The following is a 17,138-nucleotide window of genomic DNA, read 5'->3' as shown; positions in this document are numbered from 1 at the left end:
TTGGATCAACTTCGATTCACATGATGTAATTAATAAATTCTAAAGAAGGAAACAGCAATCCAGTTGAAAAATGTAGTCTTAGGATGTATTCATAACCAGAAGAAATTTTAACATCAAGAGTTTCCCAAGCTTGTGAACAATAAAGAATAGCAATTTTGAGATATATAAGTACATATATTTTTTTCTTTTTTTCTTTTGGGGTGGGGGGAGGGGTTGGGGTGTCAAAATTGAGTACCAAGTTCACAGCTATGTCTTGCCTAATTGAACTTCCCCATCATGAAACTTATCTACATTGATCTTGGCCAAGATAAGCTTTCATAGCTAACCTATCTAAGAGATGACGAAGCCTTTGAGCTCCCGGCCCTGGCTTGATCTTGTTAATGTTCCCAACCTCTGAACATTTCAGTTTCCCAGAGCACCAAGCACCTGGTGTGAAGCTCACGTTAACACGGCCAAGCAAATCGGCATCGATCTTATCCAACACAGGATCATCTTGGTTGAACTTGCGAGCGAATGCAGCGTTGCTCATAATCATCTTGCCCAGTTCGTTAAGGGAAAGGATATGAGGATGCTGTTTCGGAGGATTGTCCCATTTAATAAAATGCATATCATGATTGACAACAGTCTTGGCGAATTCCGGAACATTGCATACAACCGTCTGAAAGTAACCTTCAGGGGAGGAGATGAAGTTTGTGTAGTACATGAGAAGAGTTCTGGGTAGATTGTCCCATCCCATAATAATGAACTCGATAAATGGACGCGACAAAACTGTCCATGCTGAACCTGCAACCAAAAAACAAGGATGTTTTGAGAACACTTAACCACCATATTTATAAATGCCAAAAAAAAAAAAAAATTACCATCACCATGGATGTGGAAACTAGGCTTCTAAGTTTCAGTTTCTAACATATGAGATAAACTATTTTATCTGCAGGACTGTAACATGCAGTCCATCCATATCTGCTTCACACCACTAAACAAATATACACATACATAAATGCGAGTATGCGACTGCTATCCTCATATTCTGTCAGGTGAATGAAAGAATGCTAACCAGTAAACAATTTAAATGCTGTAGGTAATTTTCTTTTCTGTGAAGCCCAAACTACTTCAGTCTTGGTTGACAGATAGAGTCCCGGATCTATAATCAAAGGCATTGCTCTTTTGTCCCTGAAACAATCACAGGCAGAAAATTTCGGAATTCGACATTCACAAAGTTTTTCGGTAGTGAGGGAAAGAAAGATCTTACAGTTTCCAACCAAGCTCGCTTGTGTGTTCGATGAAATTAAGGTCCCGGTTTAACGCCGAAAATGCGTAAAGAAGATCTGCATAATACACAAATTGATCCAAACAGCAGTGTGGTAAAGAATCTAAATGACTGAAATAAAAGCCATATGACATTGAGGCTAACCATCTTGAGTCACAAGAGGATAATCCGATGCACTGAGATTGATAAACCAATCCCAATCTTTATTTCTCTTGAGAAGAATGGCACAAGCATGGAGGGTATTAGCCACCATTGTTGGACCTCTATAAGTAACCATGTTAGCCTTGGTGATCATATAAACATTCCCCATTTTGGAGAACATTGTATTGTTTTTAGTCCTTGAAGCCAATGTCAATCTTTCTTCCGCAGGGGACTCAAGGTCCAAATGAACCACATATTGATTCCTTGGATGATACAATGCATGGAGAACTCTCCAAAGCTTTTCAATATCACCCTTTGATCCCGATATCAAATAAGCGAATCGGGGTATCGGCGGACCGGACGGTGGCAGCGGGGAACCGGACTCGATCTTGGATTCAACATAGCCTGGCTTTCTTTGACCCATTGGGAAAATGGAGAAGATTGAATTGATATTATGAACTGAAGAAACAAGCCCCATGTTGAAGGAGGAAACGAGGAAAAAGATGCATACAATGGAAGTAATCACAAAAGGAAATATCCATTTCTTCTCCATGATCATTAACATCATTGCCAAATCTTATCACAGGATCCCTCCCAATAAATAATAAATCTTCAAAACAAAACTGTCTTCATCACCCAACTACAGAAAATAGGAAATGAAACCCAAAAAAAAACAAAAACAAATCTTTCATATCTTTCATTAAAAAAGAAAACCCATTAATATTCTTTTTCCAGAAATACTTACCCTCTACTTTATATTTTGCTTTTCTTCATTCCATTTTCCCAGAATACAAAATTGTAAAACATTATAATGCAAAAATGACAAAAATAAACAATTAGTTAAAGATTTATTAACAAAATTAAACAATTAGTTAAATATAGCAATTATATCCGCATCTGTTTTATGAAAGAAAATAATCAACAACGATATTTATTTCCAAGTTATTACAATATATGACCAAAAATTTATTAAATCACAATGGAAATATAAGCAAAACCAGGTAAATTTGAAAATATCCTGATTTTAAAAATATTTAGAGTTTAAGTCGATTTTTGGATATTTAAAATAGTAGGTCCATCTTAACTCAAAAAGTAAACAATTGTTTTTTTTTTCTTTTTTTGGTAATGATATAGAAAGGTTAATAATAAGGATCAAGCACTTTCATTACAATCTATAGCTCATCAATCCAAAATTGTTTAATGATTTCTGTCAGAATCTTCTTGAATCTTATTGAACCGTACGGGAACTTTTGCATTACACTAGCTAAAGTATGAGCTATAACATTAGCTTCTTTTGGAACCTTCTTGTAAAGTCACTTGTCAATCTCTTATACAAATTTCTTGTATTCTTATCACTAGATCTCTATTTGATTTGCCACGAGACTTATTTGAGATTACCGTAAGAGTTTGAGCACAATCTATTTTAATAATGATATTATCACATTTCACATTCCAAGTCAGACATCATTTAACTCTAATCAAATTAAACCATTGCATGGCTAATTACAAAAAAATTCCATTAATGATTCCAATCTATTGAAGGCTTAAATATATATCCAATGAGAATGTGACAAATGTCAAATATGTAACTATTTTAGAATTAAAATTTCCATATATAAATATGTTACTTTAAATATATATGATTAGTAGCATAACTTTTTAACCCTACTAGTAAAATTAACAGAAAAGAATAAATAATGTCATGTTTGGTACATGTATTTTTATAAAATGTTTAATATGGTACATAAATTATAAATATGCACTTTATTATGACACTTGTACTTTTATAAATTATCTAATGTAATACATAAACTATCAATATGTATTTTATTATAGTACTTAGAGCTAACATGTTAATATTAATAAATTGCTAAACTAGCCAATGAAAATTAGACATATAGAAATTTTTCTTAATAAAAAGTCCACATGAATAATATAACATTATGTGAAAAACTAAACTAGAAAACAAATAAATAAATAAATATATAATTAATAAAAATTTAAATATTAGACAATTTTATGAAACTACTAGTGACAAATATTATCCCAAAAAAAAACTTAATCAAATATAATAAATATAAAAAAATCTCGAATTGAGGGTGGATTTCGATGGGCGATGTGTTTACCTGCAATTAGTGTAAAAATAGCAGTGGTGGTGAGATTAGATACTGTAATAATATTATAGTGTGAAATAAAAAAATAAGTTAAAACACACTGCACTGTCCATCCAAATCTATCCATTAATTCCAAAAACATAAGGGCAATTTTGTATTTTCATTTCACAAAGCCTCGAGGTTTTTGGATTCATGAAATGAGCTTTGAAGGCAAATCCTAGTAATAAAATAAAATGCTTTTGGATAAGAGGACAAAAGATAAAGACTGAGCTATCATTCACTTTTTTGTTATCCCACTGCTTTGAATTTATTTCCTTCTTTTATACTTTTTCTTTTCATGGTTTTTAAAAAATTATATTTTAGCAAATATAATATTTTAAAATTAAATAATTATGTGGTTTAATTAAGTTAATTTTTAAGTTAAGAAAATCATGTCCTTAATTAATATTTAATAAACAAATAAAATACATGATGATTTTCAATCTTGTGTGCAGTATATTAAATAATAATTTTTTAAAATTATACCATATTAAATATTTTATTTTTAAAATATATTTTCTTAAAATTTTAAATCATCTTAAAAATATTAATATATATGCATTATTCTTTTTAAAACTTTTTTATAACATATAATTCTTTTTATATTTAGGGGTTAAAGTGTAAATTTACCATACATAAATTTATAATTTAATGATTTTAAGGAGATTACAATTTTCAGTTCTGAAAAAGATCTTACATGCCCGTAAATAGTAATTAAAATATTTAAACTTGCACTCTTTATTATCATCCCAAAATGAGTTAATGTTGAATGAATTTTTCTTTTACATTGTGAGTCAAGTATAGAATCAAATTATTATAACATAAATAAACTACAAACTGATTAATTAAACTAAAATCGACTCGCACATTTAGTTGCCATGATGAGTGTGTAACTAAAAAATCATTGAAAAATCTTAATTTGAATAAATCGTATGATATAAATTCGAATCGTGTTGATGTATATCTCGCTCTCAATATTATATAAAATAAATATCTGGACATGTAATGATTAAAAAGAAAAGGATATCTGAAGTTAATAACTCCAAAAACAGCAAAAACAAACAAAAAAATCCTTTTATAACTGCCAACTGCGACATGAAAAACGTTAGTCCACTGTTTTTTTAGAACTGAATAAAATAATAATTTTTTTTATCACTAGAAAAAATCTAATATTTTTTTCCTTCAAATTCTCTCCCTTGATGACAAGCATGAATATATAAAGCTAAAACCGGTTGCCTCTTTCTGGTAAAGAAGAAGGGAAATCCAAAGAGAGAGAGGCTGATATATATCTCTTTCTTTCGCCAAAAAGAAAAAGCTCTCTATTTTTTTTGACCCTTTTTTTCTCTTGTAAAAGGGTTTTCTCCTCTCCTAATAATCTCCCTAAAAGGGTAATCATATAATTTTTGGATCATTTCTAATGTTTTTCTTTGTGGGTTTTTGTTTTTCATTTTATCTGTTGAATTTTCTTTTTCATTCACGATTTAAAATTATGGTCTTTTTAACTTTTTATTTTAGTTTCATAATGTTCTGCATGTTAGTTAGTTTTTTTTTTTGGTTTGTTTATGGATAGTGGCTTGATCTTATGTTTTATTTTATGTTTTCATTGATTTGATTGGCTTCTTTTTATTTAGTTTTTTCATCTGGATTTTGTCATCGTATTTTTGTTTTATTATATTAGATCAAACCATGTATTGTTGTTCAATTTATTTAATTTGATGTTGGTTGTTGCAAGGATATCTCATGTAGAATGTACGAAAATATTGAATATTTTGTTTGAAATTCTTATGCTTGAGAACTTTCTTTTGATTTGATTAATAAAAACTAGCTAAAGAAAAGCCTTTGGATAGGTATGCTTTTAATCCAAATGACAAAAAAGCTAGCAAAACAAATTGCTTTGTGTGATCTTTTTATTTTTAATTTCATAAAGGAAATGTTATTTCATATTTTGGTTATATAATGTGGTATTTCTAAACTCTTGTTTTTGGATTTTGTTAGGCTTATATCATTTTTGTGATTAATGGGTGTAGAGATTGTGGGATCAAACATGGCACAAGTATCTGTTGACAAAGTAGCTGAAGTTGACCAATCATTTTTGCTTGATAAGGAAAATGGGAAACTGGACGAGGATCCAGTTCATAATGAGACCATTCCAGTTGTTCCCCGCTGCGAGGAGCCTAGTAAGGGAGACGGGAATAATGCATCCAATGACAATTTCCCGACGGATGCAGTTGACGAGTGGCCTGCAGCTAAGCAGGTCCACTCTTTTCATTTTGTCAGGTATCGCCTTTACGAAGACCCTAAGATCAAAGCCAAAATCGACGAGGCTGATAAAGAGCTACAAAAGTGGAGTAAAACCAGGTTCAAGATCACTGATGAATTAAAAGCTAAGAGGGTGAGTGGAAAGCTATTAATTTTGATTGGATACGTAGCATATGAACAATTCCTTTTCATACTTTTATAAGATATTTATGTGCCATATCCTGTTTTGCTTTCAGTTGGTTCCTACAGATTAGATGACATTAATGTTCTGACGAATACTTAAAACTTTGTTTTGAGTGCAATCGGGTGTGCTTATAGTAATAGATTGTATGCAGAGACATTTAACCTGGATGCAATTGATGAATGTTGGAAATTTATGCTCTTGAGCATGTAGTAACCATTATAGATAACGATTCCTTATTGTTGTATTTGCCACATTTTAAAGCATTATCTTTTTGCTACTGCAGTCAGATCGTGCTGAGTTACTTGCTCAAGTGAGAGCCCTGAATGTTGATTTTGAACAATATAAGGAGATTTTAGACGAGAAAAAGAAGGAAATAGAACCACTGCAGCAGGCCTTAGGCAAGCTTCGCACTAATAGCTATACCGGTCGTGGCAGTATGTGTTCATCTGAGGAAGAGCTCAACGATGTTGTATGTTACTCATAACTGCTTTGAGATTTGTCAATTGGTTTTTGCTGCGGTTAATCCTTTGCTTTTAGTCACTTCATGGGAATTGGTGAAACTACAGATCCATAGCTTGCAATATCGCATTCAGCATGAAAGTATCCCATTGGCCGAGGAGAAGCAACTCCTTAAAGAAATCAAACGACTAGAGGGGACCAGGGAAGCGGTTATCACTAATGCAGCAATGAGAGCAAAGATTCAGGATTCGATGGGTCAGAAGGAAGTCATTCAAGATCAGGTTAAAGTAAGAAACTTTTTGTTTTGCACATTTCGAAAATTCCCTACTTCCCTCCTGTATTAATTGAGACCATCAGTGCATTACACTAATAAACTTTCTATATTTTGTTTTATTGTAGCTTATTGGTGTTGATTTGAGTGGAGTAAGGAAGGAGCAGTTTGCAGTTCAGTCCAAGAAAAAACAAATTAAAGATAAATTGACTGCAACCGAAAAGAAACTTGAGTCTTTACAGGAGGAGCTGAAAGCTGTGACCCAGAAGAGGGACAAAGCTTATCAAACCATTCTGGAACTGAGGAAACAACATGATGAGGAAGTATGTCTTTTCTTTGCTTCAAACTTTAAGATTTCGTTTCATATGCACACATGACCATATTCAAACTTTCATTTATACATGAAGAGCTGCTATCACTACAGATATACATCTTCATATTGATAATCTTCATATAAAGATGGAATCATTTTTAAAAGCTTTTGTGGTCTTATCTTCATGGACGATTGACATTGTTGGAGTAAAACCATTTGTTGAGTTAAAACTTTTATGTGGTTTTGCCATTATGCTTTTCATTAAATGACACATTATAGTCAACTTTCAAACTTCATTGTCTGAGCTATCGCCAAGAACTCGTTTTAATTACTATTATTTTTCAATATTTCAGAATGCTTACTTCTACCAGAGCCGTTCACTCATAAACAAGGCCAAAATTGTTGCTGCCAAGAAAGATATAAAGGCTCTTGAGGAGCTTGCAAATGTTGAGGTTTGTTGAGACTGCTGATTAATGTTACAGTTAAAGAGTATCTCATGTGCTTCATATTTGGTTGGTCTCTTATCTTCTATGCTGCTTTTAGGTTGAGAAGTTTATGGATCTCTGGAATGGTAATAAAGCCTTCAGGGATGATTATGAGAGAAGAATTCTGAAATCCCTGGACACTCGACTATTGAGCAGGGATGGTCGGATAAGGAATCCTGATGAGAAGCCATTAGTTCTACCAGAGGTACCAGTACATACGGGAACTGAAGCACTTCCAAAACCTGGTGCGAGACAACCAAAGGAAGAAGCCAAATCCTCACCCCAACCAGGTACTAAACACCCGAAAAAGGGCCAGAAAGATGCTGAGACCAAAGCAATGGAGTCAAAATCCTCTCCAGAGAATGTTGTAGCTGACAAGATCTCTGGATCTTCAAACGAGGAAGTTGATGCTGCAAAACAGAAAGAAATGAAGAGAGAAGAGGAAATTGCAAAAGCAAAGCAAGCTTTAGAAAGGAAGAAGAAGCAGGCTGAAAAAGCAGCTGCCAAAGCAGCTATAAGAGCTCAAAAGGAAGCCGAAAAGAAGCTCAAGGAAATTATTTGCTTCTTTTCTTGTTTTGCTTCTTCATAAGTGGTGTGGGTTAAAACTGAAATTCTTTTGATGTTTTTTTCCTTTCAGGAGCGTGAGAAGAAAGCAAAGAAGAAAGCAGCAGCATCTACGACTGCTATAAATCCCGAGGAACCAACTGAACCCATGGCTGAGGCTTCAGAATCAGAGAAGGTTGATGCTAGTGCTGAAGCACCTGTTCCTGCTCCTGTTTCAGTGAAGGATAAAGCACAAAAGGGGAATGCTATTCGGTACAGAAATCGAACTAAAGGACCTGAGGTGCTTCCAAGAGCCATCCTGAGACGTAAGAAGTCAACCAACTACTGGACATGGGCCGCACCTGCTGCACTAGTGGTGCTGATACTTCTAGCATTAGGTTACTATTATCTTGTCTGAAGAAGTTAACTTGAATGGAACTGAGAGTTTTGGTTGAACAACATGCTAATAGCTAGGCCCATAGCGCCCATAGCTGCAAAAGTTCTTTGCATCCATTGAGGATGGACTAAAAAAGTCATAATGTTGCTGGTTGTTCAGTTGCAATGCTTACTGAGGCCAAAACTAAGCAATTCTGGTTTAATTGGTTGTATTTTAAAAATTTTGACTTCCATCAATTTGAGAATGTCATTAGAATCCTTCATGCATTTCAATATTTGAGATTAATCCTAAATTAATATGATTCCAATAGATAGAATGCCAGGTGTTCAATGGGATTATTGTTCTGGTCTACTATTTTCCTAGAAAGTAGCAATTACTCAACAAGTATGATACATTATTATACAAAGAAAGATGCATCTCAAAGGAAAGCTAAAATCTTAACGGCTGCTCTAATGGTGGTTATTGATACTTGAAGATATTAAGTACTACTAAAACATTGCTTCTCATTTGTCAAATTGGGAAAGCTCTTTAGAAGTTTATGATGGTTTGAATAAACCAGGGAATTGGTGGCATATTGATCTCTTGGACTCCCTCAAGGATCTGAACAACATGCCCCATGGATGGCCTATTTTGTTCTTCATCTTGAATGCACCAACATGCTACTCTACAAGCTCTGATGACTTCTTCCGCATTTGCATTCCCCTGCAACTTGGGATCCAACAGACTTAGCACATCCCCTCCATTGCTTACACATATCGCAGCACGAGCTGGGAAGTAATTGTCTGTCTCATCACCTTTTATCTCCCAGTTTCTTCTTCCTGATATAATCTCCAATAGCAACATCCCATAGCTAAAAACATCAGATTTTGGAGTGATGGGATCACCTGAAATCATTTCGGGTGCAAGGTACCCTCTGGTTCCTTTCATCGTGGTCAAAACACGACTGAAATCCCTACCGAACAGCTTTGCTAGGCCGAAGTCTGAAAGCAAAGGATTATAATCTGCATCAAGAAGAATGTTCTCAGGCTTGATGTCACAGTGTATGATGCATACTCTGCACTTCTCATGGAGATAAGCTAATCCTCGAGCTACTCCCAGTGCAATATGATGTCTTGTTTTCCAGTCCAGGATCTTTGAATCCTTATAAAACAGGTGACTGTCCAAAGAACCATTTGGCATGTATTCGTATACGAGAAACCTCTTCGTCCCCTTCAAACAAAACCCGAGAAGGTGAACTAGATTAACATGATGGATTGTCCCTATGGTGCTCACTTCAGCGCGGAACTGCTTGTCTTCATGGTCTTGGCCTTTGAGACTCTTTACTGCTATGACAGCCGAATTCGGAAGCGTTCCTTTATAAACAGAACCAAAGCCTCCTTCAGCTAATTTTTCGGAAAAATTCTTTGTTGCACTCTTTAAATCACCAAACTTGAAGAGAACCAGAGCATCATCAGTTGGTTTGGTACCAGAGAAATTTGCCATCCTGCATATTGAAACTAGTGTCACAGACTTAGAATGCGCAACCCATGACATTAGTACCAAGATAGGAATCAAAATCACAATTGCTGCAGCTGCACAAATAGTGAGCCGCTCAATTCTTAACTTCTTTTTAACTTTCGAAGCTGCCAACTCCGTCATGGGAAGCCGGAGATATAAATCTCTTCCAATATGGTCACCAAAAGTGAGGTATTGGATGTTCAGCAAATCTTCTCGCCATATGGAGCAGTTACCATAATATCCAATGGTGTATGCAATACAAGAGCAGTCTCTTAAGCAAGCCGATTTACACTCTCTCAAGCTCTTATTATTTGTCAACACTTCATTTGGTGGCAGCCTTATGTTTTCAATCACTTGAAAGTCATGTTTCACATCTTTATTGCACTTCAACAAAGATTTTCTAAGACAACCATTTGTATAATTGCCTGTTTTCCATTCTCCAGGAATTTTAGGTTCAAAACCAGGCAAGCATTTGCATTTAGGACCACCAAACTGATTACAAGCTCCATTTGCTCCACAGAAAGCATAGATTTCACATGTTTCCTTCGGCTTTTCCCAAATAGTTTCCCATTCCTGAGAACCATCTTTCCATATGAGTTGCTGCACTTTACCTGTTACATCCATCAGAAATCTTACAAGAACCGAGGAGGTGGTGACCGAGTAAAAATAGTAATTTTCTTCCTTATTTGAGACATATCCCATTGTGATATAGTTGGTAGTCACTGTCTCAGTACTAAAAGAGGAAACTCTCTGTAGCCAATACCCACAAGTCCAGTGCCTAATCCCATTCTTCAGTATATGATACCACCCGGTTCCATTGGTGTCTAGCCCTAGGGAAAACAATCCAGGCGAAGGATCATTTGGACTGCTCCAAGAAACATAGATTAGCCCTTTCTTGCTCACCTTGCTTCTTCCAAGCTTGGCCCCAGGCAACCATGTATCAGTAGGATGATCAAAGCTTTCCCATGCTGTGACTGAAGGACTTGAACCATTTCTCAAAACAAGATTCCCACTATCCTCAAGAACTGCAACAGTGGAATTCATGGTGTTCGATGGTGATGGCTCAGCTGACCAAACTGGGATTTCAGATTGGTTGTAAAGGACAAGGCTACCCTTTTCAGAGATCTCAAGTTTTGAAACAGAATGATCAAGGAGTGGCTCATCTCTATTAGCCACCCACACCACAGTCTTAACCTTGAGGTTCTTGTACCAGATACCTACATAGTAGCCTGTAGAGTTACCTGGCTTAAAGAAACCAAGTTCAAACCTTCCATTTCTTGAGCTTATAGTTTGGTTACCAGAGAGTGACTGGCCTGGATATAAGGTATCCATTTCGATGGAGACATAAGTTTCAAATGACGAAAAGCTAAAAACCAGAACATAGAGAGGAAGCAAAAGCCTTGTTCTGTTTCCCATGGGAGAAAAATGGAGAAATTTTAGTATGTCTTTATTATTTATTTATTTATTTATTTATTTGGTATACTGATATATTTATTTCTCAAAGGAAACACTTGAAATCGATATATTATAATGTTATAATTAGTGGTTAAAATATGCCATTAATCCCTGGGTAAATTTTGAGATTTAATTTTTCTTAAAAGTTTTAAAAGTTTAGTTTTTTTTATTTCTTTTTTTTAATTTAGGGTCTATTTGGATAATACAAATTGATCGAATAAAGATATAATTACTAAAGTGGTAATTACACTCTTTTGTAATTACAAAGAATGATAATTCACTAGGCGTGTTTGGCTTCGTAATTCTCAATCTCATGTTTGATAGTATAAATTGTAATTACACAATTTATATTTTTTTAAATATTAATTACTATAAAAATATTAGTATAATAAAATAATCTCTATAAAAAATTAAAATTAAATCATCATATGCATTATGTTAGTCTAAAAATAGTTGATAATACACTTACTAATAAAAATAACAAGAAAAATAAATCATATGCAATTTTATGTAATTATTCTAGTACATGTTTGTTCGATTATTCCTCTTTAATATTTAACATATACTCCTTATCATAATTTGTCGGTTCTTAATTGAATTTGTCATCATCCGAATTCGAATCTGTATCATTATGATTATCAAAATCTCATTCTTCCATGTACTCTTCGAAATATGAATTTTATCAATTCCACCTATGATTGAAGTTACGAAATATGTAACATGCTAGTACGATCCAACTTTTTTTTTATGATATACTAAGGTGATGTTAATATGAAAAATATTTTTTAGAGCAACACCATATTTTGAAGCCTTAAATGTCTCAAATTATAAAGTTTGTGAGCTATCTATGGTGCTTGTGTTTGACATCATTCTCCGAAATAATATCATACCCCTATGATATGGTGCAAGAGAACCTTTTGTATTTGCATAATTAGCATCAATCTTATAATGTTTGAGTTCACGGTCCAAATAGTAATAACTTTAATTATAAAAACTTATATAAACTTAATTTGGAGAAAAACTTATGTTAAATTATATCTCTTTTATAATACATAAATTAAGTAAAAAATAATATAAAATTTATAATATATAACCTTTATAAATAATGCTTTAAAATTGTCCAATAACTTTTATAACTCTTCTTCTAAAAATATAATTTTTACTATAATTTTAAAAATATTTTTCTTATAAATAAGTTATGATAAAAAAAAAAAAGCTATAATATTCTTTTATGAATAGTATGAATACATTAATAAGTTATGTTCATATTTCTTGACCACAATTTTTTAGAAATAAATATATAACACTTTTATAATATTTAAACATTTTTATTATATTTTTTGATTTTTAGCATTTAAATAATATATATTTTCATAATTTTATAAAATTCACAAATTATTTTTATAATATATTTTAATATTTATAATATAAGAAATTTTTGTCATCATCATCTCAAACACTTATACATGTTCATGCTTATAAAATAATTTTTATAACTTGTATAAAAATATTTTTAATAGTGCACTTGAGTGTAATTATCTGTATAATTACTCTAATTTTCACCCTCCTTAAAAATTAAAAATTGTAATTGGGACATTCTAATTACACCCAACTCGATTGGACTCACTAATTACAATAATTATACAAACTTATCATCATTATGTAATTATACTCCGATCCAATTAATTTACTAAATTTGTTGGTTGATTAGTTAATAAAATTATATTTATTTTAATGGCTTGATTTTTAGTTCAATTTTCATTTACAAAAATAGTTTAAATAATAATTAAAAAAAGAAAGAAGAAGAAGCAATTCTTCTTTTGTTGATTTTTCAAAGATGAAAAGTGGAATTTAAGATTGGGTTTGGGTGGCCATGATTATTTTTTATTTTTTTATAAGTATGGTAAAAGTTTTTTTTTTGATAAAAAGTATGATAAAAGTTTCTAATTAAACGTGTGGGGTATATTTTGAATGTCTTTTCTTTTTAATTATTATTCAATGTTGATAATGAAAGCAGTCAACATATATATTTTTGATTTTAGTGTTGAATTGCTACCCTCTTGACGGGGTTTTTGTTTTTTTTGTTTTTTCGTAAATACATGTTTGTTAATTTATTTTACTGAAAATAATTTAAAAATACTTTTTAAATGATAATTTTAATATTTTAATAATTTTATTCAAAATGTTTTTAGGTATTTTTTCTGAAATTATCTTTTGAAAGTTGTTTTAAGTAATGTGAACTTTAATTTTATGCTTTAAAAGTTAAAATTAATTCATATTCATTTTCCAATTTGACATCTAATATTTTTAGAATTAGGTTACCATTTTTCAAAAAAAAAAACCTAAAGTGGACGAGATCATTTGTCACAGGTCTCGTTTTTTACTAATTGACTTTGAATTATTTCAAATAAATAGGAATAAAATGGTAGTTTTCAGATAAAAAATTTTAAATAGTCGAGAAATTAAGTTTTTTATTTAATTTTTTTCTTTTTTTTTGTGAAAATTTGTCAAATTTTTGTCAATTATATGTTAAATCATTTGAAGGTAACCTAATCAACATAGAAAGTTGATAAACTGTACTTAAAATACTAATAGTGTTAAAGTTGGAAGGTTCTGATTATATCTGTTTTTTTTATACAATGCCTAAAATTACCCATAACTCATCCCTATCCCATAAAGAGGAGGATAATGCGTTTCAACGCACTCAAACTCACGTCCTACTACATTAACAATAATATCTATATCAATCAATCGACAATCTTTTTTATTATTACAATATTAAAAAGATAGTTGAAAATATTTGAATCGGTATTATCTAATTACCAAACAAAAATAATAATCATTATTCCAGACACTCGAAATTTCTTTTTCTTTGATTGATGGACCACATTGGGGGTAGATTAGACAACTTCAGAATTTCTAATTTCATAAAAAGAAAAGTATAAATTAAAAAATCAAGAGTTTGTTTGAAAAGTTCAAATTTAATTTGTTTTATTTGGGACAAGTTTAAGTCAATTTCATTGCTTTTTAGTACAAATTACACAATGCATTTATCAATGTTTTATACGCGTAAACTTAATCATAAATATGGACTAGATGGAAAATATATTATAAATAATGAATAAGAAAAAAATTCAAAACCCTTTAGTCATTAAGTAAAATTATGGTTTTTATATGGTAAAACTGCCCTAGCAATCTCTGTATTACCAATACGTAAAGGTGTCCATGAGTCGGGTTAAGTCCTATCAAAAATTTGAATCTAATTGTTAGGACTAGACTTGATCCAAAATATGGGTTTAAATTTTTGCTTAATCCCGATCCAGATTGTAAATGTTTAATCCGAAGCTAGACCAACCCGATCCATATTAAAATCTATAGTATCGATACTTGCTATAAGGTATTAATACATTGTGTGATAGCCCGAAATAGGGCCTAATCGGAATAGTAGTTTCGTAACCACAAATTTGAAGTGAAATAGTTTAATTTTATAAATTTTTATTAATTACCGATTGATTGAAATATTGTGTAAAAATATGGATAGGAAATTTTAATGATTTAGTGCCTAATTGAATTTTTAGGACTAAATTGAGAAAAATGAAAAGTGTGTCTAATTAGTGATTAAAGGACTTAATTGAATTATTGCATAAAATTGGAAGTGTTTATGTGGCAAGTAACCATAAATTTGTGTTATGGCCATATAAGGGTAATTTTAGAAAAATAACTAAGTAAGTGGGTCAAGGGCATTTTTGTCAAAATTGAATAAAAGACAAAATAAGATGAAAACAAGTGTTAATCTTCTTCAAATTAGACACTTGCTGCCAAAAATTTCATGTCATCATAGCTAGGGTGCTTGATTTTTCTAAGCTCAATTGTAAGTGATTTCTTACCCCGTTTTTAATTATTTTCGTATTTTTATGCTTATTGAAGCTTGAATTTCATGTTTCTACCTCTTATTTTAAATGAAATTAAAGTTTAAAAAATTTACCCATTCATGATATAGTTGTCATTTGATGAGTGATGATAGATAATGAATGATTGAAGTGCTAATTACGAGTTTTACTAGATGAATTTCGATAAAAATGTTAAAAAAGGACTAAATTGTGAAAGATAGTAAAGTGTGCATAAAGTTGTGATTTTGTGGAATTGAGGGCTGTTATGAGCATGAAATATGATTTAGTGAGGTTTAAAATTTTAAAAATTTAGTGAATTTTATTTTTACGAGCTTTGGGGCAAAAGTGTAATTTTTGAAAAGTTATGGGAAAAAATGTAGTTTGTCAAAATTTTGTGTATGAATTGTATTTGAATGGAATGTTGATAAAATATATTAAATTGTGTTAATATAGATCAAGAAAGAAGGAATAGTGAAAGTGATCGGGGAAAAGAGAAGGTTATCGACTAATTTACGAAAATAGTCGTTTTGCATCCGAGGTAAGTTACGTGTAAATAATAGCAATATATTTTTATAAATTGTGAATTATATTTGATATGTGAATTAATATTGAATGTGGAAGGAAAATTGTTCATGAATTATTCAAGTGATAAAGTGTTTAAAATAAAGTGTCAAGTATAAATTCTCGGTTGAACTTAGGAATAGAAGTGGATACAAATGACATGTCACTAGAGACCAGTGTTACAGTGTTACAGTGAATCCCGGGTGCTGGGTGATCTAACATGTGTTGCAGATACCTGACAGCTTGTATGAGCAGACCTGTGGACATTTCCAGTGTTATTGATCAGTGGTAGCTTCGGCTACATTTCAGTGGTAGCTTCGACTACATATCAGTGTGGCACTTATGTGTTAATTCTCTACGTATCCGTATATATTCTGAGTGTTCAACGGGATTAATATTGAGTTAAAGTGAATATGAAATGATGTGTGTATGCAGGTACATTTGAAAGAATGAGCATATGTGATAAAGGTTAAGTGTGTAAATGTATATGCAAGTGAATTTGGCAAGATTGTGCATATATAAGTAATTGAAATTGCTAAGAAATGTATTGATTAGTTATATGTTAAAAAATGTTAATTATTAAATGAGTGCTTATTGTTTACATGTAACTTACTAAGCTATTAGTAGCTTACTCCTTTCCTCCTTTACTTTGTTTTATAGTGTTTTGAGCTTACTCGAATTGGAGATCGTCGGAGCTTTGTATCACACTATCAACAGACATCTCGGTATTATGTAACAACCCGAATTTGGGGCTAGTCAAAATAGTGGTTTCGGGACCACAAATTCAACGAGAAAAAAATTATTTTCATTATATTTTTATGGTCTACGATTTCACAAAATGATTTCGTGAAAATTTCGTTCGAAAATTTTGACGTTTGAGCACTCAATTTAGTCAAAAGGACTAAATTGTAAAAAATGCAAAAGTTGAGTTCTATATGTTAGAGGTGTCCAATTGTTATGAAATTTTAAATTGGAGGTATTTATATGGTAATTAGACAATTGGTTAAGTTCGTGGGCAAAAATGGGTATGGTTAGGCATGTTTCCAAAGTTTTTCATTAAGGGTATTTTGGTCATTTAGTTATTAAAATGAATTAAAAACAAAACTAAAAGCCAATTTTTGTCCATCTTCAACCCCTAGGCCGAAAATTGCATGGAGAAACAATGGTTAGGGTTTTTCAAGCTTCCAAGCTCGATTGTAAGTCCGTTCTATCCCCGTTTTTAATGATTTTTATGTTTTTTAAATCCTCTTAACAAGATTTACC

At 31.9% G+C, this 17,138-nt stretch overlaps 3 protein-coding genes across 4 annotated transcripts; 1 reads left to right on the top strand and 2 right to left on the bottom strand.

The window, feature by feature from the left end:
* Positions 1-208: 208 nt before the first annotated feature.
* Positions 209-2,082, bottom strand: LOC105779044 (beta-glucuronosyltransferase GlcAT14B). Its single transcript, XM_012602797.2, has 4 exons — positions 1,412-2,082; positions 1,250-1,325; positions 1,055-1,170; positions 209-783 (listed from the first exon to the last, which is right to left on the bottom strand). The coding sequence occupies exons 1-4, from the start codon at positions 1,974-1,976 to the stop codon at positions 284-286; spliced, it is 1,257 nt and encodes a 418-aa protein (XP_012458251.1). The 5' UTR covers positions 1,977-2,082; the 3' UTR covers positions 209-283.
* Positions 2,083-4,817: 2,735 nt separating this feature from the next.
* LOC105779013 (proton pump-interactor 1) lies at positions 4,818-8,673 on the top strand. 2 transcript variants are annotated; one of them, XM_052630830.1, is made up of 7 exons: positions 4,818-4,949; positions 5,589-5,953; positions 6,288-6,473; positions 6,571-6,750; positions 6,863-7,057; positions 7,401-7,499; positions 7,591-8,252. In XM_052630830.1, exons 2-7 carry the CDS (start codon positions 5,606-5,608, stop codon positions 8,119-8,121), a joined length of 1,539 nt encoding a protein of 512 aa, XP_052486790.1. In that variant the 5' UTR covers positions 4,818-4,949; positions 5,589-5,605; the 3' UTR covers positions 8,122-8,252. The 2 variants fall into 2 exon arrangements, with proteins under 2 accessions (XP_052486790.1, XP_052486793.1); XM_052630833.1 differs by lacking the exon at positions 4,818-4,949 and having other exon boundaries at positions 5,554-5,953; positions 7,591-8,080; positions 8,168-8,673.
* A 327-nt stretch (positions 8,674-9,000) lies between these two features.
* LOC105779000 (G-type lectin S-receptor-like serine/threonine-protein kinase At2g19130) lies at positions 9,001-11,385 on the bottom strand. Its single transcript, XM_012602752.2, has one exon. It carries the CDS (start codon positions 11,383-11,385, stop codon positions 9,001-9,003), a length of 2,385 nt encoding a protein of 794 aa, XP_012458206.1.
* Between the last annotated feature and the right edge of the window lie 5,753 nt (positions 11,386-17,138).

This window comes from Gossypium raimondii, chromosome 1 (assembly GCF_025698545.1).
Source record: "Gossypium raimondii isolate GPD5lz chromosome 1, ASM2569854v1, whole genome shotgun sequence".
Classification (NCBI taxonomy): Eukaryota; Viridiplantae; Streptophyta; class Magnoliopsida; order Malvales; family Malvaceae; genus Gossypium; species Gossypium raimondii.
Note: the sequence above shows the minus strand (reverse complement) of the source record. Positions and strands in the feature narration are given on the sequence as shown.

Excerpts from the sequence above, each read along its gene's own strand:
- LOC105779000 (XM_012602752.2), bottom strand. The coding sequence starts at position 11,385 with ATGGGAAACAGAACAAGGCTTTTGCTTCCTCTCTATGTTCTGGTTTTT.
- LOC105779044 (XM_012602797.2), bottom strand. The coding sequence starts at position 1,976 with ATGATGTTAATGATCATGGAGAAGAAATGGATATTTCCTTTTGTGATT. Across the intron at positions 1,171-1,249 it reads AGCGAGCTTGGTTGGAAACT|GGACAAAAGAGCAATGCCTT; the intron begins GTAAGATCTTTC and ends TGATTGTTTCAG. Across the intron at positions 784-1,054 it reads AGCATTTAAATTGTTTACTG|GTTCAGCATGGACAGTTTTG; the intron begins GTTAGCATTCTT and ends TTTTGGTTGCAG.
- LOC105779013 (XM_052630833.1), top strand. The coding sequence starts at position 5,579 with ATGGGTGTAGAGATTGTGGGATCAAACATGGCACAAGTATCTGTTGAC. Across the intron at positions 6,474-6,570 it reads AGGAAGAGCTCAACGATGTT|ATCCATAGCTTGCAATATCG; the intron begins GTATGTTACTCA and ends GTGAAACTACAG. Across the intron at positions 6,751-6,862 it reads TCATTCAAGATCAGGTTAAA|CTTATTGGTGTTGATTTGAG; the intron begins GTAAGAAACTTT and ends GTTTTATTGTAG.